This window comes from Myxine glutinosa, chromosome 13, assembly GCF_964187855.1.
Source record: "Myxine glutinosa chromosome 13, kmMyxGlut1.1, whole genome shotgun sequence".
Taxonomy (NCBI): domain Eukaryota; kingdom Metazoa; phylum Chordata; class Myxini; order Myxiniformes; family Myxinidae; genus Myxine; species Myxine glutinosa.
This window is the reverse complement of record NC_136273.1, coordinates 54229652-54252522: the sequence shown is the minus strand read 5'-3', so window position 1 is coordinate 54252522 and position 22871 is coordinate 54229652. Positions and strand designations below refer to the sequence as shown.

The 22871-nt window shown below is 44.0% G+C and overlaps 1 protein-coding gene across 2 annotated transcripts in view; it reads left to right on the top strand.

Annotated features, from left to right (window-relative positions):
- Positions 1-2388: 2388 nt before the first annotated feature.
- LOC137438949 (protein Niban 2) overlaps positions 2389-22871 on the top strand; it is a 163203-nt gene continuing 142720 nt past the window's right edge. The window contains exon 1 of one of the 2 annotated variants that reach the window (XM_078767514.1): positions 2389-2637. In XM_078767514.1, coding sequence (XP_078623640.1) covers positions 2436-2637 — 202 coding nt within the window. In that variant the 5' untranslated portion in view covers positions 2389-2435. The remainder of the gene's footprint in view (positions 2638-22871) is intronic. The other variant, XM_078767515.1, reaches the window with a different exon arrangement.

Below are 22871 nucleotides of genomic sequence, written 5' to 3'. Positions count from 1 at the left end.
GGGCATTTCCCCCCTCTGCTTCTCCCTCCAAACTCCGCCGGTGCATACAAGATGTAATAGAGGGAGTGGGAGACAAGAACGGGAGAGAGGGAGGGAAGCACAACACCAGTGGAGAACAGGGACAGTGGTAGATCTGAGGAAGAGAGAGGGCTGGGGTTGGGTACATGGGATAAACAAGATGGACAGCACAAGGACTTTCAGGATAAAAACGGAATTTGAGGAAGGTGGATTTGGGGGGTATTAATATAATCAATGTTTGTATTTGGGGGGTATTAACCAGGGTAGAAAAGATCAAGGTTTTGGATGGGGGAAGATAAGAGATGGTGGTGAACAGTTGTTTTAAAGACCTGGAGGGAGGAGTGGGATTGAAGAGAGTGAGGGAGTTTGTTCCAGAGGCGGGAGAAAAGAGGAATGGAAGAGTGAAGGTGAGCAGAGAGTCTTGATTTTGGCAGTTTAACCAGAAGAGGGTTGCTGGCAGATCTTGTGCGACCTGCAGGAATATTTGGGGGACAGAGCACAGACAGAGCTGGGGGAGCGAGGCCGGAGAGGAGTCGGTAGAAGACAGAAAGACCACCTACCTGCCTGCGGTGAGTGAGTGAAAGGCCCTCACAATCAGCTTCTTCCCGGGAGATTCCAATGATTCTGAAAGCTTTGGTTTCAACAGCGTGAAGACGAGCTAGGTGTGAGGCAGGAGCACCGGCCCAGAGGGGAGAGCAGTATTCCATTGATATGCGGATGAAAGCCTTGTATGTGGTGAGGAGCTCAGGTGTGCAAAGGAAGGACTTCTCACGACGTAGGATGCCCAGTCGGCGACTGGCTTTAGAGGCCAGCTTGGTAATGTGGCCCAGGAAAGATCATGGCAGACAGTGAGACCCAAAAGCTTGAGTGACAGAACTTCTTGGAGAGGATTGTTGAGAAAGTAGATGGAAGGCTTGTCCAGTCGGTCTTTTTGGAGAGACATAGTAAGAGTGTGAGATTTGTCAGGATTGAAAGACATGTTCCACTTGTTTGACCAGTCTGTGATTTTGTCCAGGTCTGCAAAGAGTGAGGAGGCTGCAGACTGCCGGTCTGAGGGATGAGGTATGGAGCGGCAGAGAGTGGAGTCGTCAGGAAAGAGATTGAGAGGATTTTCCAGAGAGTTGGAGAGATCATTAATGAATACCAGAAAAACCACAGGACCCAGAACCACTGCTTTGAGAATTCATGGCATCGATGAGCAAAAACGAATGGAGCCCTTTTTCCAATTCCATCTACTAGCAACGGTACTCGCCCTAAGAGCGGGACTTCAATTGGGAGGCCCAAATGAAAAGGCAAAATATCAGAAATTGAAGGGTTTTTATTTTATTTTAAACGATTTTGTATAAACATCCGTTAAATCATATCACACGCAAATCATCAAAATCTGAACAGTATTTGTAGAATTTCAATAAAAGCCACATCATTGTTCCTATCGATAAATATTATTCCATCGTGTTTGGGAAAATTGGAAAAATTGGAAAAACAAGAAAGCCTATTTTACTCCAGGGGGTCCCAGGATTACCCAACCAAAATTTTGTTGCAATCGGTTCAGCCGTTTTGCGGTACCTGGGAACGGATGGACAGACAGACAGACATTTGGTGAATTATAGTAAGACGTGGTGAGATAATTGACTGATTAACTGAAAATATAATCAATGTTTGTATGTGCATCACATATCGCGAGATTCCATCATATGACGAGATTGTGAATTAAATAAATAAAAAACGTGCTCCTGTTTCGTCGTTATTATATTTTGACCTCTTAATACCTCTTAATTTAAACTCTTAATTGATTTTGTTATTGATCATAATTAAATTGAACCTCATCAACTCGTACACGAGTTAAACTACTTTACCTTGTGTAAATAAATACCGCCTTTTTCTGTTTATGTACTTTGAGAATTTTTTTGAATTTTGTATTTTTAAATGTGATGTGGGAGCGAGTGCGTGTTGATCAACATATGCGCAGTCTTGGTGGGCCGAATGGTCTCCGCCTGCGTCGAAGTTCATTGTATGTCCTTGGGACTTCATTACACGAGTGAATGAAATCGTCACTAATCGTGCAGATACGGGATTGAGCGCACAGGCACTGAACACGCACCGCCCGGAGATACTCCCGCCATCGTCCTGTCGAGGAAGAACAACACGGGATGGAGACTGACGTCAGCGAATGAAAATGACCGCAACATGTGAATATATCTCGTGTGTTTAATACAGGTGGAAATGACCATAGACCAGACGTCACAACTCACAAGTTACCTGCACTCGTTTGTACGACGTCCGCTAAGCAACGATTGGCTATAAATCTTGTCTGTAGGGGCGGGGACTAGACCGTGACTCTCGCTCGCGCTGATTGGTTCGTACAGCGCATTAGGGGCGGTCCTTCGGTGTTGACTGGCATTTTGGGCGCGTTGGGAATGTTGGAATCTATCATAAAGAGTATAGTGGGCGGAGCTTTGTTTTCCAGAGCAGACGTGAGTCACTCCCCGTGTGACTCGCAGAGCTACACAGATCAGTCATCCACGAGGTTTTCCGGAGTGTACGCTGAGCGAAGCTCACTCAACATGGGAGACGTTGTCTCGACGCACTTGGACGACACGCGAAAGCAGTTAATACGAGGTGAGTTTTCACGTGGCGCTGATGAGGTGTTTGTATTTATTAATCGTGTGGTGATTACCTCATGAATCCTCCATACATAGGTGTATCGGAACGTGCTTGGAAACCCGGATATCGAGCACGGACCACGAGGTGTTTTTTCTTTTTTCTTAATCTCGGTTTCAGTGAACTTTTGCTCTGTGCCCAGGTTTTAGTACCTGTACCTGTAATGGTACGTCAGAGGATGGCACCTGTTGTCATCATGTTATTATTAAGTGCAAGATGTTCTGCATCGTAAGTTGGTACACCGTGGTCTTTCGGCGGTGTTTAAGCCGGCCGTCTTGGCGTCTGTCACCATTGAGTCTTTCGATGTAGGTAGGTCGTTGTGTGCCGGTGCCTTGGCCGAATTCCTTCATTGCTGCATTGTTAGCTCACCTGGTTTTTTATACCACGTCTTGGGTTATAGGACCAGCGAATGACGTCATCTCCAAAGTATGGCTTATTCTCACTTGCCTTGGACGATCTTCTACTTCTAGCCTTCCACCGTGCATTTGGTGTCCACTGTACTTACTGTACAGTGCCTGGTAAAATTGATGTAATGGGTTTTCCTCGCTCACACTCAACCTTATCAATCTCTCCTGGTCCTTCTGCTTCCTGAACACTGCATCAACATCTGACGTCACGATCTCGCTTGTCACCCACACCTTGTTTCGTCTGATCACCTCGACCTACCCTCGGTTCCAGTCCACCTCTTTCTTTGTACATCCAGGCAGTGAAAATTAAGGGGATGGGGGGGGGCCCCCCCCCCCCCTCTCCTCCACAACCAAGCCAACCTCTTTCCAAATTTCCAGTCTTTCCTTCCTGGAAGTTTGCTTTTATATTCATATTGTCATCCCCGACTACTCATTCTTCCCCACTTCCCTTATTTGCCCAAATCTCCCCCTTTTGTCCCTTAGCCCTGCTGTTGATGATCCCCCCCCCCCCCCTTTACTGCTCCTGATTCATTGAGTCTATCTCCTCCATGGGCCTTGACTCTATACAAATATATATATTTTTAAATTTTCTTCATATATTGAAGATGTCAACAGTGAAGTGGATGATATTTTGATCTCAGTAACACTCTTGTAGTGTTCGCTGAGGTAGCATAATTTGCTGAGGGGTCTAACTGCTGCTGATGCAGTGCCCCCTGTAGGTTGGCGAATAAATTTGTAATTCATTCATGGAGCTGCCAATAGCTCGAAGACTCTTCACGGAGGACGTCGTGGGCTCTTTAACGTCCACCAACTAATGCCAGCAGACGCCTGGTTTAATGTCCACCTAAGGGATGGTACACGTATTGATGAATCGCTCTACCTGTGAAATACCAGGATGACAGTTCATAGCTGATTCTGGATTCGAACCCAGGCTAGACAGCTTTGAGGTGAGTGTGCATACTTCTAGGTTACCAGTCAGCCCTTTATAGATGGTGTAACTCATTTTTGACCTTTTATACATCGCACCATAATAATGGAATGTTCGAATACAAAATCAAGATTCATTGGAGTGGTGAAGGAAAACCTGGAACCTGAAAACCTGGAAGGTCATTCGGGAGGCACGTTGTTTACACGTTTGTCAGTTACAAGTTCTTTTTGAAAACTTTTTAAAATTCCTTCTGTCTCTAATGTATAGAATCCCCACTTTTTGAGAATGATAGCCAATCATAATGCAGTAGAAGTTCCTCCTAATAAGGTTATCTTGCTACGGTTCCCAACCTGCTTGCTTTACCTTCCATGTACAGTACGTATATAGCTTAATCAAGGAAACGTGAAATCTTAATTTTTCTACAATGTTTTCAACTTTTTTTTGTTACATTTCGATTATTATATTTTTATTTTTTCAAGGTCTACGGCCCATGGAGGAGCTGTAGCACAAGTCGCGTAGACGCTTGCAGACAAATATATCGGACAACGCCAGGCAAATTCAGTCGTTGAGCTTTGAGGAAGTGTTGTAACTTCCAGGGGTACTCTAGGTACCGTGACCCCATCTTCAACCCCATCTTTAGGGTGTGTCCTTTTTTCTCTCGACACAAGGCATAAAATTGACAAATGTCCTTCCCCATGGATGCAAACTTGTGCTCTATCCCATAAATGTTGTCGAGCAAGGAAGCAGCATATACTATTTATGAAATCATTAATATTGTTGCGGGGGCCAGGTTCAAAACCCCCTTCTTGCACAACAATTTTTTTGTGCGATTCCCCTCGGTTAATACCGGAGAATCATGAATACCTTCAATATGCACGGATCAAGGTGCACACGCTTGCCGAAGAACCGTGCGATCAAACCCTCACTTTCCTACACCTTCTGATGCCGAGCGGTTTTGCACGGTGTGGAAAGCGGTGTTACCCCACGAGATTTATGGACCTCAGTCTAGCCAAATTCGGTCCCGGATGATGCTAGGCCAAAGGAGAAAAGACGTACCGAACAGGTTGGAAGTAAGAACAAAATGTACAGCCTTTTATTTGGAAGGCACAGATAAACAGAGACGAAGATTTACCTTAACAATTCTTACCTATCCTAATAAACCCCACTGGCACCTTCACACTCTGACTCGCACTCTTAGGGAATAACACTCTGGTTAAAGGGCGTACCGATGTATGTGCTGGGATTCCTCACTGGTGACCACATAGGTCAGGTCCGCAGGACGAACCGCCGCCTCGAAGTTGGCACGGACGAACTTAGCACAGGTAGATGAACTTCAGCACAGTTGAGTCGTGTAGAAAATGCCAACGCTTGCGGGTCAGCCGGATGGCGCAAAAGATCGGCGCAGACGCGATGGGTGTCGGGCGTCGAACAAAGGCCAAACACGTGTCGTGGGAGATATGAAAAAAAGATATGTCGTGGGTCTCGTTGTGGGCGTGGCGAAAGGGGCAAGAGCTCAGGTGTGTCCTCAGTGAAGTCCCAAAAAGCAAGAGAATGATAATGCCTGCGCGTGGGCTATTATCAGAACTGATCATGCCCTTCAAAATGTTCCAGAGCCTCTCATTGGCTGAGGCTTGTCGCATCATGGCGACAGGTTCCTGGCTCGCCATTGGTCACGTGGGCCGTGCTTTTGGCCACGCCTTTCTGCACATCTGGTGTTATGGCTTCCCTTAACCAACGAAGGTTTGAAGACCCTGCCTAACAACGCATGTTTGGTCTCTATTACTATACAATGGGAAAGGGCTAATCTCTACATTCAATAAAACATAACTAACTACTGCAGGCTACATGTTGTTGTGCAATTGACTACAGGGAGTTTGCCTTTATGGCACAACCGCAACAATATCATTTGGCCAAGGTCAGAATAGAATCGCTGACCTCCCAGACTTGGAGCGGATGCTCGAACCATTACGCCACCATGTATGTTACGGTGCATATTAAACACTTGGTGCTGTTGGAAATGCCGCTGTAAGGTCGTGATTTGGGCAGGTCCATTTTTCTGCAGTAATGGTTATTTGCATTTCTTGGAGATCGTCTTTCTTTTAAAAGTTTGCTTTCGGTTGATACCGTTGATGTGAGGTGGAATTCCTCGCTTTATAAGATTGTGAAATTGCTACATTATGAACTACAACCTCACTCATGACTCAGTTAGTTGGAGGAAATGTAGTTGTGCTGTTAGGGGTGGTTGGGATGGAGCAATATGTAAGCAACAAATTCCATCAAATGCCATGTATCCACCATGGATGCTCCATACCCCTACAACCATGTTAGTGGTGGGGATGGAGCAATATGTAAGCAACAAATTCCATCAAATGGTATATATCCACCATGGATGCTCCAAACCTCAACCACCATGTTGTTCGGGGGTATGGCAGAGGGCGGGGGGAAGAGAGGGGTGGGGTGGGTGTTGTAAAGCATCCATGGTGAATACATGATTGAGTTGGTGTCAAAACGTGGTCATGGATGTTTGGTTGCATTTGATGAAACTGTTACTTTTAATTGATTTGATGAAATTGTTGTTAATGTTAAGACCAAAGCTGTGTTTTTCACCTAAATACATTCTCGTAAGAACAATTTCTTGCATAATTAACATGACTCTGCATCCGGGTGCAAGTTCACTTTTCCTATATTATTTTTTCTTGCTTCCACTCCGCGCATTCCTATGCTCGGTTCTCCTGTGGGTCATTTGCTGGTGCTGCTTTAGTTAAACAAAGAGTATAATTACCAGTGTAAGTTACTTGTTTGCTTTCTGAAATCCTGTCACCAGTGTCATCTCGCTTTATGCAATTAAATCCAAAAGTTTTTTTTCTTATGTCAAAGTTTGTATGTATAGGATTAGGATATTTATCGGTTTTTGGGGGCATGTGGAATGCACGTGCTTCCTTGTTTATTGAACCTGCTTGGACACGACGGGTTTGCATTCACAACCAGTTGTCAAATCTTAAGCGAAGCGGTCCAGAAAGGGCAATCTGCACAAAGTGTCGGAATTGTTTATATTTATTTAAAAAAATTTTTTAACGAAATTAAAATGTAACAGGTGGCACATTTGAATGCAATCTTGAAGAATCCTTAAAATGACGCATAATACAATTTATATAAACCACTCGTTCGAGTACCTGGTGTTACCTGGTTATCTAATATTGTTTGCATTTTGAAGAAATCCATTTTGTTTTTCCTATTTCTTTTGTGAGGGACGAAAACACAATTCCTTCTACCCACAAAGGGAAATTAATATTTTATTAGACACACACAGACAGACACACAAATTGCGGTAATTTAATAGTGTTTCCTTTCACATCGTGACAAATGCTCATTCACTATAGTGTTTAAAAAATAACCCCCCCCCCCCCCCCCCACACACAAAAAAACGAACTTTTTTTTATTTTTAATTTTCAAAAATTTGCTTTCCCCCTAAAACACTCCCTGGCACTCACTGATGAACCTCTGAAAGTTTGAAGATCCCTTCAGCCCTCTGAGAAAAATGGTGACAGACAGACAAGTGGCTCTCTTATGGTATATATTTGATGCTATTTCATTAATTCGAGCAAAATGCGACTAATTTCGTAAGAAATCCTCTTAAATAAAAGTTTCCATTTCTCAGCATTGCTTAAGTGCTGCCTGAACGGTTAAGGTGGCTGACTTGAGATGTTTGGGTCCTCCTGAGTTCAAGCCCCTATCCTGCCGTTGAATTGACACCAGGTGGGTTGACTCAACCTGTCATCCTTCTGAGATCAGCAAAATGAGTATCAACTGACTAGTAATGGGGGGGGGGGGGGGGGGGGAGGGAGAGGAGTTGAGAAAGCACACCGGCAATGGGGAGGGGGAGGATAGGGGAGGAAAACGGGAACAGGGAGGGGGAGGGAAGGAGAACGCAAATGGGGAGGAGGGGATGGGACTAGAAAAAGGCGCATTAATACGCCCCTCCCCATTTTCTGGGGGGGGGGGGGGAGGGGCGTTGCATTAGCGACACAGCCGCACCCCCAGAAAATGATGCAGCCAAGCAGCCCCAGGTTGCATACGAACCACCACCACCATTGATGTATACGGGCTGTAACAGCCTTGTGGTTGTACTAGCTGCTGTATTTCGGTCTCCACATTAGGTGCGCATTGTCCTGCACATTTTCTCTGCGTTTTAAGCATGATTTATATTCTTACACCTTTTCACATGTAGGATTGCTGCTGTTCTAACCCGTACTTGGCATCACTTGTAGACCTATCGGTGACGAATGCTTCTGGGACATTCCACGGTGGTCATGATGTAGCTTTCATTGAAGTCCAAGAGGTATAGTCATTTTGGCAACATCGGTGACATATTTTTTGTCTGAGCAAGCAATTGGATATTTTCTTTTTCCATGAACCTTTGATCCCATGGTATGAGTTTGTCCTTTGCTCACATTGCAGTATGTGACGTCTGATTCATCCTTTGCCACACTGGCATGGTTCTCTTGTGTATTCATTAGCCCATTGCACCATGTTTTCATTGTCTTGGGCAAAGTTAAAATTTGTAGGCTGGGCTGTTGGGTGTGGCTTTTTAACATGAGGAATTTCCCACTTGTTCTAACATATATATATATATATATATATATATATATATATATATATATATATATATATATATATACATACACACACACACACATACACATACACACACACACAGTGTGTGTGTGTGTATTCTTTGGAGTATCTTTGTCAGAGACAACTTGTTGGAAGGTTTGTTGTGACATTTACTCCTACACTCCAGGTTGTGCTAAACGAGCATAAAAATCAAACATATTTGCTTGTCCTCCCCAAGCTGTGAAACAACAATTTTCCCATTACGCACTGCACCTTTCGGGTGGTGATCCATGGTGTCCACTTGTGAAGGTTTATCCTGAAACCCAGGATTGTTTTTGGCTGATGTGTTTTCTAATTTGAATTCCCCCATTCTTGGGTGTTTAATCCACTTGTGCTTGTGATATGTAAATAACTATATAAAACATTCGCTCTCTCCAGAATTTTAGGCACTTGTCTAAACTTTGGCATGGTTGAATGCCCACAAACGTATACCTTGGATTTGGTTTGTGAAAGTTTTTATAAAGCCATTCCCTACTGTGGATATGTATTATCTGCCAAAAAGATGAGACTTGGCTGTGTTGGAAGTCTTATGACTGGTTTAATAAATAGCACCGCAAAGCGGGCGTAACCCCTCAGCCCATGCATGGTGGAAACCAATTTCAAGATGGCTGCCGTGGCGGCCATATTGAAAATCGCAGCGTGCCCATTTTCGAAAGGAGCCTTCCTCTACTCAACCCCAACACACTGCAAAAATGGATTTAATCGGACAAGCCGTTCTTCTCGAAATTGACGGAAACCAAAAGTTGACGGACGCCCGTGACGACAATACCCTTTAGCCCAATTTGGGCTGAGGGGTGAAAAGCGCTTAAACATTGCACTCTCAACTAGAACGGCATTCACTAGAGAGCATACATCTGCCAGGTGAACAGTTTACGTTTTGTATCCTAGAGTAGACCAGAAAATCACAATACAGAATCGCATTCAATCAAAGTAATCTGTCCACAACTTTTTCAGATATCCTGCTATGTATCGTTTTTGGCCCCATCTCCCAATGGTGAAGAATCGCTTCAAAAAAAATTCTAGTAGCCGGATCGGAATCCGGATCTTCACCAAAATCGAATCATTTCGTTGGTGTCACACATGCTACCTCTGCCAAATTTCGTCCGAATCCATCCAACGTTTTGAGATATTTTGTTCACAAACAAACAGACAGGGGTAAAATCATAACCTCCATCCACCTTTGGTGGCGGATGTATATTAAGATGCGTCTCCTGATCAAGATCGGGTTATTTAGGCTTTGGTAAACATTAAGAAGATGGTTCTTTGCAGCTGCGGCAAAAATTTACTTGGGAGTGCAATATGTCAATGATGGACCAAATGACCTAATTTCCTTTTTTATGGTTTCCATGGACCATTTATCTCATGGTATGAGTTTGTCCTTTACTCGGTTCTATTGCAGCACAGAATGTGATGCATTCAATGTCGTCCTATGGAGACTGAGGACCCTTTTGTTTGGCCCAGGGGTTTGGAAATGTACAACGAACAAACAAACTGGCGTGTGTGCGTGTTGTGTACATATACACTACTGTGCAAAAGTTTGGGTTATTCTCATCAAACCATCAGTGATAAGTCATATGTGTTAATTATTGTAAATTAAGTCTTTATAAATGTGTGTGAAGCAAACTGCTGAAGTAAATAACAAGAACAGTGTCATTTTATAGTATCAGTCAATACTTTGTGTGTCTGCCCTTTGCCTTTTTAAATGCCATCAATCTTTTTCCCATGTTTCCTCTTTATGACTGAAGTATTCTTACAGGAACAATGTTCCAAGTATCCTGCAGTACATTCCACGGTTCTGAAGGTTAGTTGGGTTCCTCGCGTTGCTTCCACCACCAAAGGTGGGCGGAGGTTATGTTTTCACCCCCGTCTATCTGTCTGTCCGTTTGTGAACAAAATATCTCGAAAAGTTGTGGACGGATTCGGACGAAATTTGTCAGACGTGGCATATGTGACACTGACGAAATGATTAGATTTTAGTGAAGATCCGGATCCGGCTACGATAATTTAAGCGATTCTTCACCATTGGGAGATTGGGCCAAAAACGATACAGAGCAGGATATCTCAAAAAGTTGTGGACAGATTTGGACGAAACTTGGTGTACCGGTTGGGTGTCTGATAAGGACGATTCGATTAGATTTTGGTGAAGATCTGAATATGAATTCGGATATGAGAATTATTTAAATTTTCAAGCCTTTCCAAAATTTATTTAATAAAAACCACTTTTTTTTTGAAATCCCGACTTCTTTCTTTCCTGGAATTTCTAGCAGTGTCCATGTGTTTTATACCTTCCCCGCCTTCCCATGCCTCCTCCCCTCAAGCCCTCTCCCTCCCATGGATCTTCCGTTGTACTTGTGTACTTCCCTCTCTCCCCATCTTCTCTCCCACTCTCTTTATTGTATGTTTAGTGTGTCCAGTTTTTTTTGTTGTTTTGTTTTTGTGATTGATGTCAAGCTCTTACACGTGCCTCGATCTTGTATATAAAAAAGAAAAGAAAAAAAATGCGATTCTTCACCATTGGGAGATGGGGCCAAAAATGATACATAGCAGGATATCTCAAAGTTGTTGACCAATTTGGAGTGTGTGTGTGTGTGTGTGGTGTGTGTGTGTGGTGTGTGTGTGAGAGAGAGACAAGGAGGAATCTATTAAATTTTGGTGAAGATCCGGATCCAGCTAGTGGAATTTTAAAAGTGATTCTTCACCATTGAGTGATATGGCCAACCATGCGGAGGTATGCTCCCTGCTGAGTGCCGTTCTAGTTCTTCTCTGTTTCCAGGTAATCTCATATGGCCCCAGTGGGATTCATGCCCAGACTCTGGGGTGGCCATTCTATCACTTGGAGCACCAGCTGTCACTTTGTTCTCCAAATACTGTTTTACTATATTGGAAGTGTTTTGTGTCATTATCTTGTTACCTTTCAACCGTTGGTGGGCGGAGGTTATGTTTTCACCCATGTCTGTTTGTCTGTCTGTGCACACACACCCAATTCTTCACCTTTTAGTGATTTGGCCAAAAACGAATAGATAGCATGATATTTCAAAAAGTTCTGAACAGATTATGACAAAACTAGGTGGATGAGTTGATTAGGCTATATGAACAAGCGATTCGGTTTTCGTTCAGGTGTGGATCTGGATTTGACCAATCGGTGGGATACAAAACGTAAACAGTTCAGCCTGCTGGAGGTATGCTCTCTACAGAGTGCCGTTCTTGTTGGAACATGAATCCTCTTCTGATTAAACTATTTCCACTTGGAACAGCATGGTGCTGCACTGCTGCAGTATCTGCTTGTACTTCTCTTTTGTTCACATCCCATTTGTTTTAACAAGTTTTCCTACACCAAAACCTGGAGTACAACCCCAGTCAGAGCCTCACCAGATTAACAGTGCGCTGCAAACAGTGTTGTAGCATTCTTAGTCTTCGGTGTATGAACTGTCATGACAGGTAGGAGAGATTGAACATTGTTTGCATTGATCACCTGAGTTTGTCTAATTTTATTTCAACAGTCTTTTCCAGAAACCGGATTCTAACTTGTTCCTTAACGGCAATGCAAAAACTGATCCATACAGGAACTTGATGGTATTCAATATTCATAGAATACTTAACCTGTGCACTCAACTTGGTGCGAGCCAACTCTTCTGTTTTTGAAGGGTTTTCTTTGATCCAATATGGCTTCCAGACCACATGAGCAATGACATCATACATTTATATTCTATAATATATTGTGTAGATCACGCTCAATAAATTTCAAACTGATCATATTAAGCTTTGTCCCCGTCAAATTATGACGTCATAATTAAGGCACCAATGACGTCATCATTAACAACACTGATTCCCAATGCAGTGTTCTTTACAATGATCCTCTTTTCATTTTTTTTTTTCCATGGAGCGTTTTCGGAGAAATAGAGGTGCAACGTTTTTACAAGATGGCATCCGTACCACGTGACCTATGACGTCATAATTATGAATATTACAGGCGGAGGCATTCCTATGGTAAAGTTTTTTTTGTAAATCGGACAAACGGTTGCCGATAAAATGAATTTTAAAAATGCAGACAAGTACGCCACACGTATGCACGTACACAACCGAATGCTTAACCCTGCTCTTTGCTTCGCGAGCGCAAGGCAACATCCCGCTTGCATTCCCACCACACCTTAAAAATGGGGTTCTAAGCTTGTAATTACAATCGTGACTGTCCAAATAATTTTGATATCAAATATATAATCCTTGCATGACTCAAGTTTAGTTATGGATTTTCACCATATTATGGATCTTATGGATCACTATTATGGATCACATATTATGGATCACTCAATTATGGATCTTCCTTTTGAGGATTCGCTTGCGTTATCAAATGTCTGTTGAAAATGTTTGTTCCAGATTTATTCTCACAGGCAAAGTGTAGTTGTACCCATGAATACAATTCTGAGAAATTGTTTTGTCAATGAGGGAATGTTGGGAGCACGGTTTATATGCTCAGGATGCTGCCATGATGAAGTTAAATCTGGAAAGCGCAATACACGTGCTAATTCGTTTTAAATATAAACTTTAATTTTAGAAAAATAATCCAAATTGCTATATCGTAGTTTTGTGGAATAATTCTTGTTTATAATTCTTTCTTTTTTCCAGTTGTGACGTGTTTTATCTTGATTGCTCTGTTTTGCTCGGCCCTTGTCGAAGCAGTTGAAGGTAACACCATGCCAAAGAGTTATTGTAGATCTTATGATTGCAATAACCAATCAGAAGGCTGGGGGAGGGGAGCAATAAAGTTGAACTTGTTTCATGTGTATAACACCATCAAATATATTGTGCCATTAAAAGGATTGTAATGTAAGCTAACCACATTCCTAAGTTTATGCGGATCACTTTAACTTGTATCTCATCTTTCCCCAAAAAGGAAAAGAATTGCAACAATTTGGCTCAACCATGCCATGTGGATGCCCATTCTACACTGTCTGTATTGAGTGTGGGTTTTATTAGTGCCCTACAGGTTTCATTGGAGGGGACTATACGTTTGCTGTTTGCCCATCCATCTATCTGTCCGTCTCACCGTTGGTTTTTCTTGACTTTTTTTTTTTTCCATACCCTTTAACATATTGAACTGAAAGTTGGTACATTGCTTTTCTATAACAAGTTAAGGAACACGTTTCAGTTTCAGGGAGTTTGGACAATTTAAAAAATTTGTTTTGGCTTTACTATTCAAAATATTGGGACAAGCAGGGGACATTATTGCAAAGCAGTTCACCCTGTTGTTTAATTTAGTTCCTCAATCTTAAATAAAGCAATCATTCATGGTTTAAACCTTGTAAACATTTCCATTGCTGCTTGGCTTTTGAGAATGAGGCAAGTGCATAATCTTCATAAAGTTTGATTATTTACTCGATCATTCAGTAGAAACGTTGAATTTACTCTGTTTATGTAAAGCAGGTGAAATGCTATATTCTGGTCTGGCACCAGATTAATTTATGAACACCTTTAAATTACTAGATTGCTTAGCAGTTAGGGTTCTGGCTTGGGATCCTAGGATCCTGGGTTCGAATCCCGGTCGATCGTTGAATTAACGCCAGGGGGGGTTGACTCAGCCTGTCATCCTTCCGAGGTCGGCAAAATTGAGTACCAGCTTGCTGGGATAAATGTGCCGGTGTGTGCTCCAGTTTAGAAGAGGTACACAGTATCCCTGCGTGCCGTAAGAGGCGACTAATGGGTTTTTTTTTTTTTTTTTTTTTGTATACTGAATCGAGGCTCGTGAAAGAGCTGACATTTACTTCACAAACGAATCAACCAGACAAACAAAATATATAAAAAGAGGGAGCGGAAGACAAGAGAATGGGAAGCACACAAACACTTGAGAGCATGCAACATTTAAGAGCACGGAGATGTTTGGGAGGGAGAGGGCTTGGGGAAAGGAGGCGTGGGAAGGGGGGGGGGGGGGGGGGAGAAGTATAAAACACAAGGACACCAAGGACTTCCAGGACAGAAGTTGGTATTTCAAAAAGTGGCATTGGGGTGAAATTATCGGGGATAGAAAAGATCAAGGTTTTGGATGGGGGAAGATAAGAGATGGTGGTGAACAGCTGTTTTGAAGACCTGGAGGGTGGAGTGGGATTGAAGAGAGTGAGGGAGTTTGTTCCAGAGGTGGGAGAAAAGGGGAATGAAGGAGTGAAGGTGAGCAGAGAGTCTTGATTTTGGCAGTTTAACCATAAGAGGGTTGCAGGCAGATCTTGTGTGACCTGTAGGAATATTTGCGGGACAGAGCCCAGAGAGAGCTGGGGGGGGCAAGGCCAGAGAGGAGTCGGTAGAAGACAAAGACCACCAACCTGCCTGCGGTGAGTGAGTGAGAGGCCCTTGGAGTTTGCTTCATCGCGGGAGATTCCAATGATTCTGAATGCTTTGCTTTCAACAGCATGAAGACGAGCTAGGTGTGAGGCAGGAGCACCAGCCCAGAGGGGAGAGCAGTATTCCATTGAGCTGCGGATGAAAGCCTTGTACGTGGTGAGGAGCTCAGGTGTGCCAAGGAAGGACTTCGCACGACGGAGGATGCCCAGTCGGCGACTGGCTTTGGAGGCCAGATTTTAAATGTGGTTTTCCCAGGAAAGATCATGGCAGATAGTGAGACCCAAAAGTTTGAGTGACAGAACTTCTTGGAGAGGATTATTCAGAAAGTAGATGGGAGGGTTGTCCAGTCGGTCTTTTCGGAGGGACATCGTAAGAGTGTGAGATTTGTCAGGATTGAAAGACATGTTCCACTTGTTTGCCCAGTCTGTGATTTTGTCCAGGTCTGCAGAGAGTGAGGAGGCTGCAGACTGCCGATCTGAGGGATGAAGAATGGAGCGACAGAGAGTAGAGTCATCAGCAAAGAGATAGAGAGGATTTTCAAGAGAGTCGGAGAGATCATTGATGAAGACCAGAAAAAGCACAGGGCCCAGAACACTGCCTTGGGGAACTCCAGCCTGAACAGGAAGAGGAGATGAGAGAAACCCATTCAGGGCCACACGTTGACTACGACTAGAGAGGAAGTCCGCCAGCCATGCGTGGAGATTTCCATGGATACCAACAGAGGAGAGTTTGGTGAGTAGAGCGGGGTGCCAGACCGTATCGAAGGCACGTGATATGTCAAGGGAGACAGCTCTAATTTCCTGTTTGGCATTGGGGACCTCCATCCATTGCTGAGAGAGCAGTAGCAGCATGTCCAGAGTAGAGCATGTCCAACTTCTTTCCTGGAAGTCCTGGCAGTGTCCATATGTTTTATACCTCTCCCACTGCCCCCCCCCCACGCCCCCCCCCCCAAAGCCCTCGCCCTCTCTCAGATCTCTCGATGTCTCCATGTCTCTCGGTCCCTGCTCTCAAATGTTGTGTTTGTGTCCTTCCCCCTCTCTCCCCATCTTGTCTACCGCTCCCTATGTTATATGTTTTATGTGTCGGTTTGTCTTTCTGTGTGATTAATGTTCGCTCTTTCACGAGCCTCGATCTTGTATACAAAAAAAAAAAAAAAAAAAAGTGACCAGGTCTGAAACCAAATTGATGATCAGAGATCAAGCCATTGGAGAAGAGGAAAGATTTCATATCTAAAGCAATGATGGATTCCATGACTTTACTGATAATTGAGAGAAGGCTGATTGGTCTGTAGTTGCTGGGATCTGTTTTTGCACCTTTTTTGTGCAAAGCGGTGATGTTGGCAGATTTCCAAGCAGATGGCAGATGACCTTGAGCAAAAGAGAGTGTGAAGAGAACAGAGAGAGGGAGTGAAAGAGCGGAAGAACAAGATTTTAGGACCCGTGGGCTGATGCCGTCAGGTCCAGTTGCAGAGTCAGAGTCGAGGGTTGACAGAAACTTTTCCACCTTGTCAGTAGGAAAGGACACAGAGTCCAGGAGCAGCTGGGTACGACTGGGTACGGTGGGTACAGAGAGGGATGGGTTTGGGACACAAGATTTAGAGGCAAACACAGAGTTGAGGCATTCAGCTTTTTCACGCGCGGAGTCAGCCGTGTGGCCGTTTGAGGTGAGGGAGGGGATGGAGGGGGAACAAACACCAGAAACAGATTTGACCAGTCGCCACCAGGATTTGGAAGAGGGAGACAGATAAGAGTTCTGTCCTGAGAACGGAGAGATATTGTTTCCTGGCTCTCCTGAGGGTGGACACACACTTGTTTCGGGCTTTGTGAAAGGAAATGAGATTTCCTTCTGTTGGATTTGCTTTCCAGGAGACGAAGGCAAGTTGTTTCTGGGCAATAGCCTCACCACAAGAATCCGTGTACCATGGACGGGAGGAAGGGTATGACAACTGAAGACGAGATGGGATAAATCTGTGCATGAGAGAGAGCAGTTTACTTTGGAAGAATTCCCAGGATGAGTTGATGTCAGAGGCGGTAGAGATGAGAGACCAGTCCAGATGATTGATGGCTGCTTGAAGACCATGCCAGTTGGCCTGAGTGAAATGCCAGACTCGTCGATGCTGAGGAGGCTCTCTGAGAATGGTCAGAGATGTCCACTTTAACAAGCACATGATCAGATGAGCCGATTGGAGCAGAAGAAGAGCAGCAGACATTTTCAGGGAAGTTAGTCATAACCAAGTCCAGAAGAGAAGATGCTCCGTTGATTGAGAAATTTGGTCGTGTCGGGAATTGGTCGGGAAATTGACAGATTGTGTCAGTCCCAGTGAGTCACAGAAGTCCTTTGCTGAAGAGCCATGGCTGGTGAGAGAGGTACCCACACCCAGCCAACTGGCATGGTGACAATTGAAATCACCACATATGAGGAAGAGAGAGTTGGGATGGGTAGATAGAAGTTGGTCCATGTTATCAGACAGCGAGATGTAGATGGAGTCATCACTGTTTGGTGGACGGTACAACACACATATGAACAAAAGGTGGGAGCGAAGCGGAAGCCGTAGCCAAAGGTATTCCTGGGGGTGAGGTGGAGAGAGGGCAGTGGAGGGCGAGTGAGGAAGAGTTTTTTATAAAGATAGCAACCCCCCCTCCAGGACGAGGCTCAGGTCTGTCATACCGGAGGAGGGAGTCACCTGGGAGAGATATAGGGTTGGCATCAGGAAGGGCATGCGGCCATAAAACATTGCCTCATAAAGGGAACCATGATGATTGGCATAGGGCCCGCAAGCTAACCCCTGCTCCAGCAGGGAAAATGGCCTTGAAAAGGGAATTTTAAAAAATTACCAGATCAAGTTTGTGTGAGCTAAGGTGATCAAGCAGCATGTTCATTTTTGCCGAGAAACTTCAGCGCACCTGATAAGAGCCCAGTCAAAGCCTTTCCAACCTCAACCACCCTTGACATCAATGAATTACCTCCGCCACCGAAGGTGGATGGAGGTTATGTTTTCACCCCTGTCTGTCTTTGTTTGTTTGTTTGTCTGTCTGTCTGTGAACAAGATACACTACATGGCCAAAAGGATGCGGACACCCCTTCTAATTAGTGGGTTCGGCTGTTTCAGCTACACCCATTGCTGACAGGTATATATAATCAAGCACACAGCCATGCAATCTCCGTAGACAAACATTGGCAGTAGAATGGACCGTACTGAAGAGCTCAGTGACTTTCAACATGGCACCATCATAAGATGCCACATTTCCAACAAGTCAGTTCGTCAAATGTCTGCCCTGCTAGAGCTGCCCTGGTCAACTGTAAGTGCTGTTATTGTGATGTGGAAATGTCTCGGAGCAACAACAGTTCCGCCGCGAAGTGGTAGGCCACACAAACCCACAGAACAGGACCGCCAAGTGCTGAAGCGCGCAGCATGTAAAAATCGTCTATCCTCAGTTGCAACATTCACTACCGATTTCCAAACTGCCTCTGGAAGCAACGTCAGCACAACAACTGTTCGTTCGGGAGCTTCTTAAAAATGGGTTTCCATGGCCAAGCAGCCGCACACAAGCTTAAGATCACCATGCGCAATGTCAAGCGTCGGCTGGAGTTGTGTAAAGCTCGCCACCATTGGACTCTGGAGCAGTGGAAACACGTTCTCTGGAGTGATGAATCGCGCTTCACCGTCTGGCAGTCCGACGGATGAATCTGGGTTTGGCGGATGCCAGGAGAACGCTACCTGCCCAAATGCATAGTGCCAACTGTAAAGTTTGGTGGAGGAGGAATAATGGTCTGAGACTATTTTTCATGGTTCGGTCTGGGCCCCTTGGTTCCAGTGAAGGGAAATTTTAACGCTACAGCATACAATGACATTCTACACAATTGTGTGCTTCCAACTTTGTGGTGACAATTGGGAAGGCCCTTTCCTGTTTCAGTGTGACTGCCCCCATGCACAAAGCGAAGTCCATACACAAATGGTTTGTTGAGATTGGTGTGGAAAAGCTTGACTGGCTGACACAGAGCCCTGACCTCAACCCCATCAAACACCTTTGGGATGAATTGGAACGCCGACTGTGAGCCAGACCTAATTGCCCAACATCAGTGCCCGACTTCACTAATGCTCTTGTGGCTGAATGGAAGCAAATCCCTGCGCCTTCACAGAAGAGTGGAGGCTGTTATACTAGCAAAAGTGGTACAAACTCCATATGAATGCCCATGATTTTGGAATGAGATGTACGACGAGCACATATGGGTGTGATGTTTGCGTGTCCACACACCTTCGGCCATGTGGTGTATCTCAAAAAGTTGTGGATGGATTCAGACTAAATTTGACCAAGAGGTTGTGTATGTGACTCGGACGAAATGATTAAATGTTGGTGATTATCTGGATTCGGATCCGGCTGATAGAATTTATAAGTGATTCTTCACCATTGGGAGATAGGGCCAAAAACGGCATGTAGCAGAATATCTCAAAAAATTGTTGATTGGACGGATTTGGACGAAACTTCGTGGACCGTTTGGATGTGTAACACGAACGAAGCGATTTGATTTTGGTGAAATATGGATTCGGATGCGAGAATTATTTAATTTTAAAGTGATTCTTCACCATTGAGAGATCGGGTGAAAAGCAATTATATAACACTAGCAGAAGTACCCGGCGTTTCCGGACGGGGGGGGGGGGGGGGGGGTGGTGGTGGGGAGGGGGGAATGGTGAGGGAGGGGGGGGAAGTGGAGGGTGGATAGGGGTAGAGGGGGAAGGGGGGTTGGAGAGGAGAGAGGAGGAAGGGGGGTTGGGAGGGGGAGGGGAGGTTGGGAAGAGGGGGAAGGGGAGGGGAGTGGAGGGAGAAAGGGGAGGGGAGTGTGGGAGGACAGGGGATGGGGGGAGGCAGGAGAGGAAGGGGGTTCATATACTGTATATGTTATGGGGTGAATGTGGCGTTCATCCTGTTTCTGAGTTGTGTGATGCCGATCAGGAAGAAGAAGAAGCCGTACTATCAACTTCGTGCACTTCCGGAATTGTTTGATTTATTTGTATTCAAATGTCTGGTGATTATTTTGTATTTATTTATGTGAATGTGTACTTGTATATAACTGTCATTCATTTTTAAAAGCTTAGGCACTATCGATGTTTTTTTTTGTTTGTTTGTTTTTTTACTCAGAAAAAACGATATTTTTATTTTTTGGCCCAAAACACTCCCAGTCAATCACTGATGAACCTCTGAAAGTTTGACGAAGATCCGTTCAGCCATCTCTGAGAAAAATGGCGACACACACACACAGACAGACATCTCTCTTATATAGTACAATGAATGAATGAATGATCGTTTTAAGGCCATTTTCCCCGCTAGAGCGGGGGTTAGCCTTGCGGGCCCCATGACAATCATGGTTCCCTGTTTGAGGCAATGTTTTTATGGCCAGATGCCCTTCCTGACGCCAACCCTTGGTCGCCTCTTACGATGTGCAGGGATACGGTGTACCTATTCTAAATCGGGGTACACACCGTGATCATTCATCCCAGCAAGCTGGTACTCAATTTGCCGACCTCGGAAGGATGACAGGCTGAGTCAACCCCCCTGGCGTTAATTCAGCGATCGACCGGGATTCGAACCCAGGATCCTAGAATCCCAAGCCGGCACCCTAACCGCTAAGCCAACACCAGGGATATATAGATCTATATAGTAGATGATATTTTATAAAGTTATGGTTGAGGTATGACTAAACTTGGTGGCCGAGTTGGTTAGTTGACAAAAACAAGCTCATTAGATTTTGGTTCATGTCCGAATCTAGGTCTGGCCTACCATTGGGATACAAAACAAACTACTCGGCCTGGTGGAGGTACGTGCTCTACCAAGAGCCTTTCTAATTTATTTATTTGATTCCTACTACCTCCTGCATCCCCACACTTCTATATGTATATGTATATATTTTAGTTGTAATCGGCTTTGTTCTTGTCTCCTTTGGGCAGTGTCGGGACGAATGAGTGTAGCATGATGCAATGGGTGGAGTTTAAAAGCTGTGGAGTTGGAGAAACGCCCTGCAATTGCCCCTCTGTTAACTCCAACAGCTTTACTTAGCCCCGTTTGCCAAGTTGTACGCTCGTCATTTGGCGTTTCACATTCACTATGGTAGCTTGCTTACCGTTTGCCTTTCAGTCCTTAATTTTCAAAAACCCACAAACTTTTTGTACATGTTGCTTTACTTGTACTTAAAGTACTTTGAAAAAGAATACGTGAACACAACGTTGTTTCATGTGTGTAATTTCATCTGTTTCATGGCTGACTACTGTAGTAGTTATTGTTGCTACCGTGGTAGGCTACAACAACGTTGTTTCATGGTCATGTTAGATATTTTCGTTACTGCAATAACTTGAGACTGCCTGAAGGCATGTAGGTCAAACTTGGTACAGGTATATATAATGATGTAAAGGTGAAAAATGAACTAATTAGATTTTGCAGTCATGAGGTCAAAGGTCAGCGGGCATGTTAGGTTAAAAAAAAAAATCCTGTTGGTGCGATAACTTATGAACCAGTGATGGGATTTTCACCAAATTTGGTGTAATTATATATTACTAGGGCATGCCCGTACTATATATATGCCCGTACTATATATCTATCTAAAATTATATCCCCCTCCTCTATTTACATGAAATGGTTTGGTCCATTCGCAACGCCAAAGCGAACGGCGAACGGCTTGCGAGTACAGTGACAATCCCCCCCCTCTATTTACATGAAATGGTTTCGTCCATTCGCAACGACCACAGAACCCCCCCCTCTATTTACATGGAATGGTTTGGTCCATTCGCAACGCCGGCACACGCGATCGTTCGCTGCTCTCTGATTGGTTGAATCGTTTTTTGGACATAGCTCGGTAAGTAATTGTCCGATTAATATGAAACCTTGAAAAGGCACATCCTCGGGTCCCCAGCAATATACCTGGCAAGTGAAAAGTATATCGGACCCGTGGTTGTCGAGAAACAGCGGTCACAGACAGACAAACGTACAAACGTACAAACGTACAGAGATTACTGGAATTATAGATAGATGATGCAAAGATAAACTGATTAGATTTTGGGGTCAAGAGGTCAAAGGTTATGTTAAGTAAAAATTTATGTTGCCATGCTAACTTGTGAACAAGTGATGGGATTTTGGTTTACTTTTTTTTTTTTTTTACATATATACTGTATGATGGATGCAAAAATGAACTGATTATATTTTGGTATCAAAGGTAAGGAGTGAGGTGATTTTGTGATTTTTGGTGAGGTCAGAGGTCATGCCAGGTAAAAATATGATACTTGAGAACAGCTACATGGATTTCAATCAAACTTGGTAGAAGTATGTATAATGATGTAATAATGTGGGTGGAGGTATATTTGTTAACGTCGTGACGTTGAATGTCGTTCTCGTTTATCATTCCCAGGGGGAGGCATGAAGTGGTTTTAATTTTGGTATCCATGGTCTCATACTTTTATGGAAGAAAAAACACGAAAAAAAACAACAACTTGTTTTTATTGAGGTTGAATTTCAAGTGCTACCAATTGGCTAATATCACGAATTGGCTATACCAGGAACCATCAGCGATCTCCAATCACAGCCCTCTAGTCTGTATTGAGTTTCGGCAGAGTCCTTGCATCTTTTTTTTCTTTTTTTAAATCGTCATCTTGTCACTTTCTATCTCTATGCCATGCTTCTTTTGAAATATTCCTCTTTTTGGTTTTCCTAGCTTTTTGGAAGTCGGCATTTAGCTCTCTTGATGTCCTCTTGATGCGATTTTGGTTTTCATCTCTCTTCTTCTGTCTGCAATATTTATGGCCTCCTCTGACAGCTATTTGGCCTTCTTGCTTTAGGGATGTTTTTTTCTCCTCTTTTACAATGTCT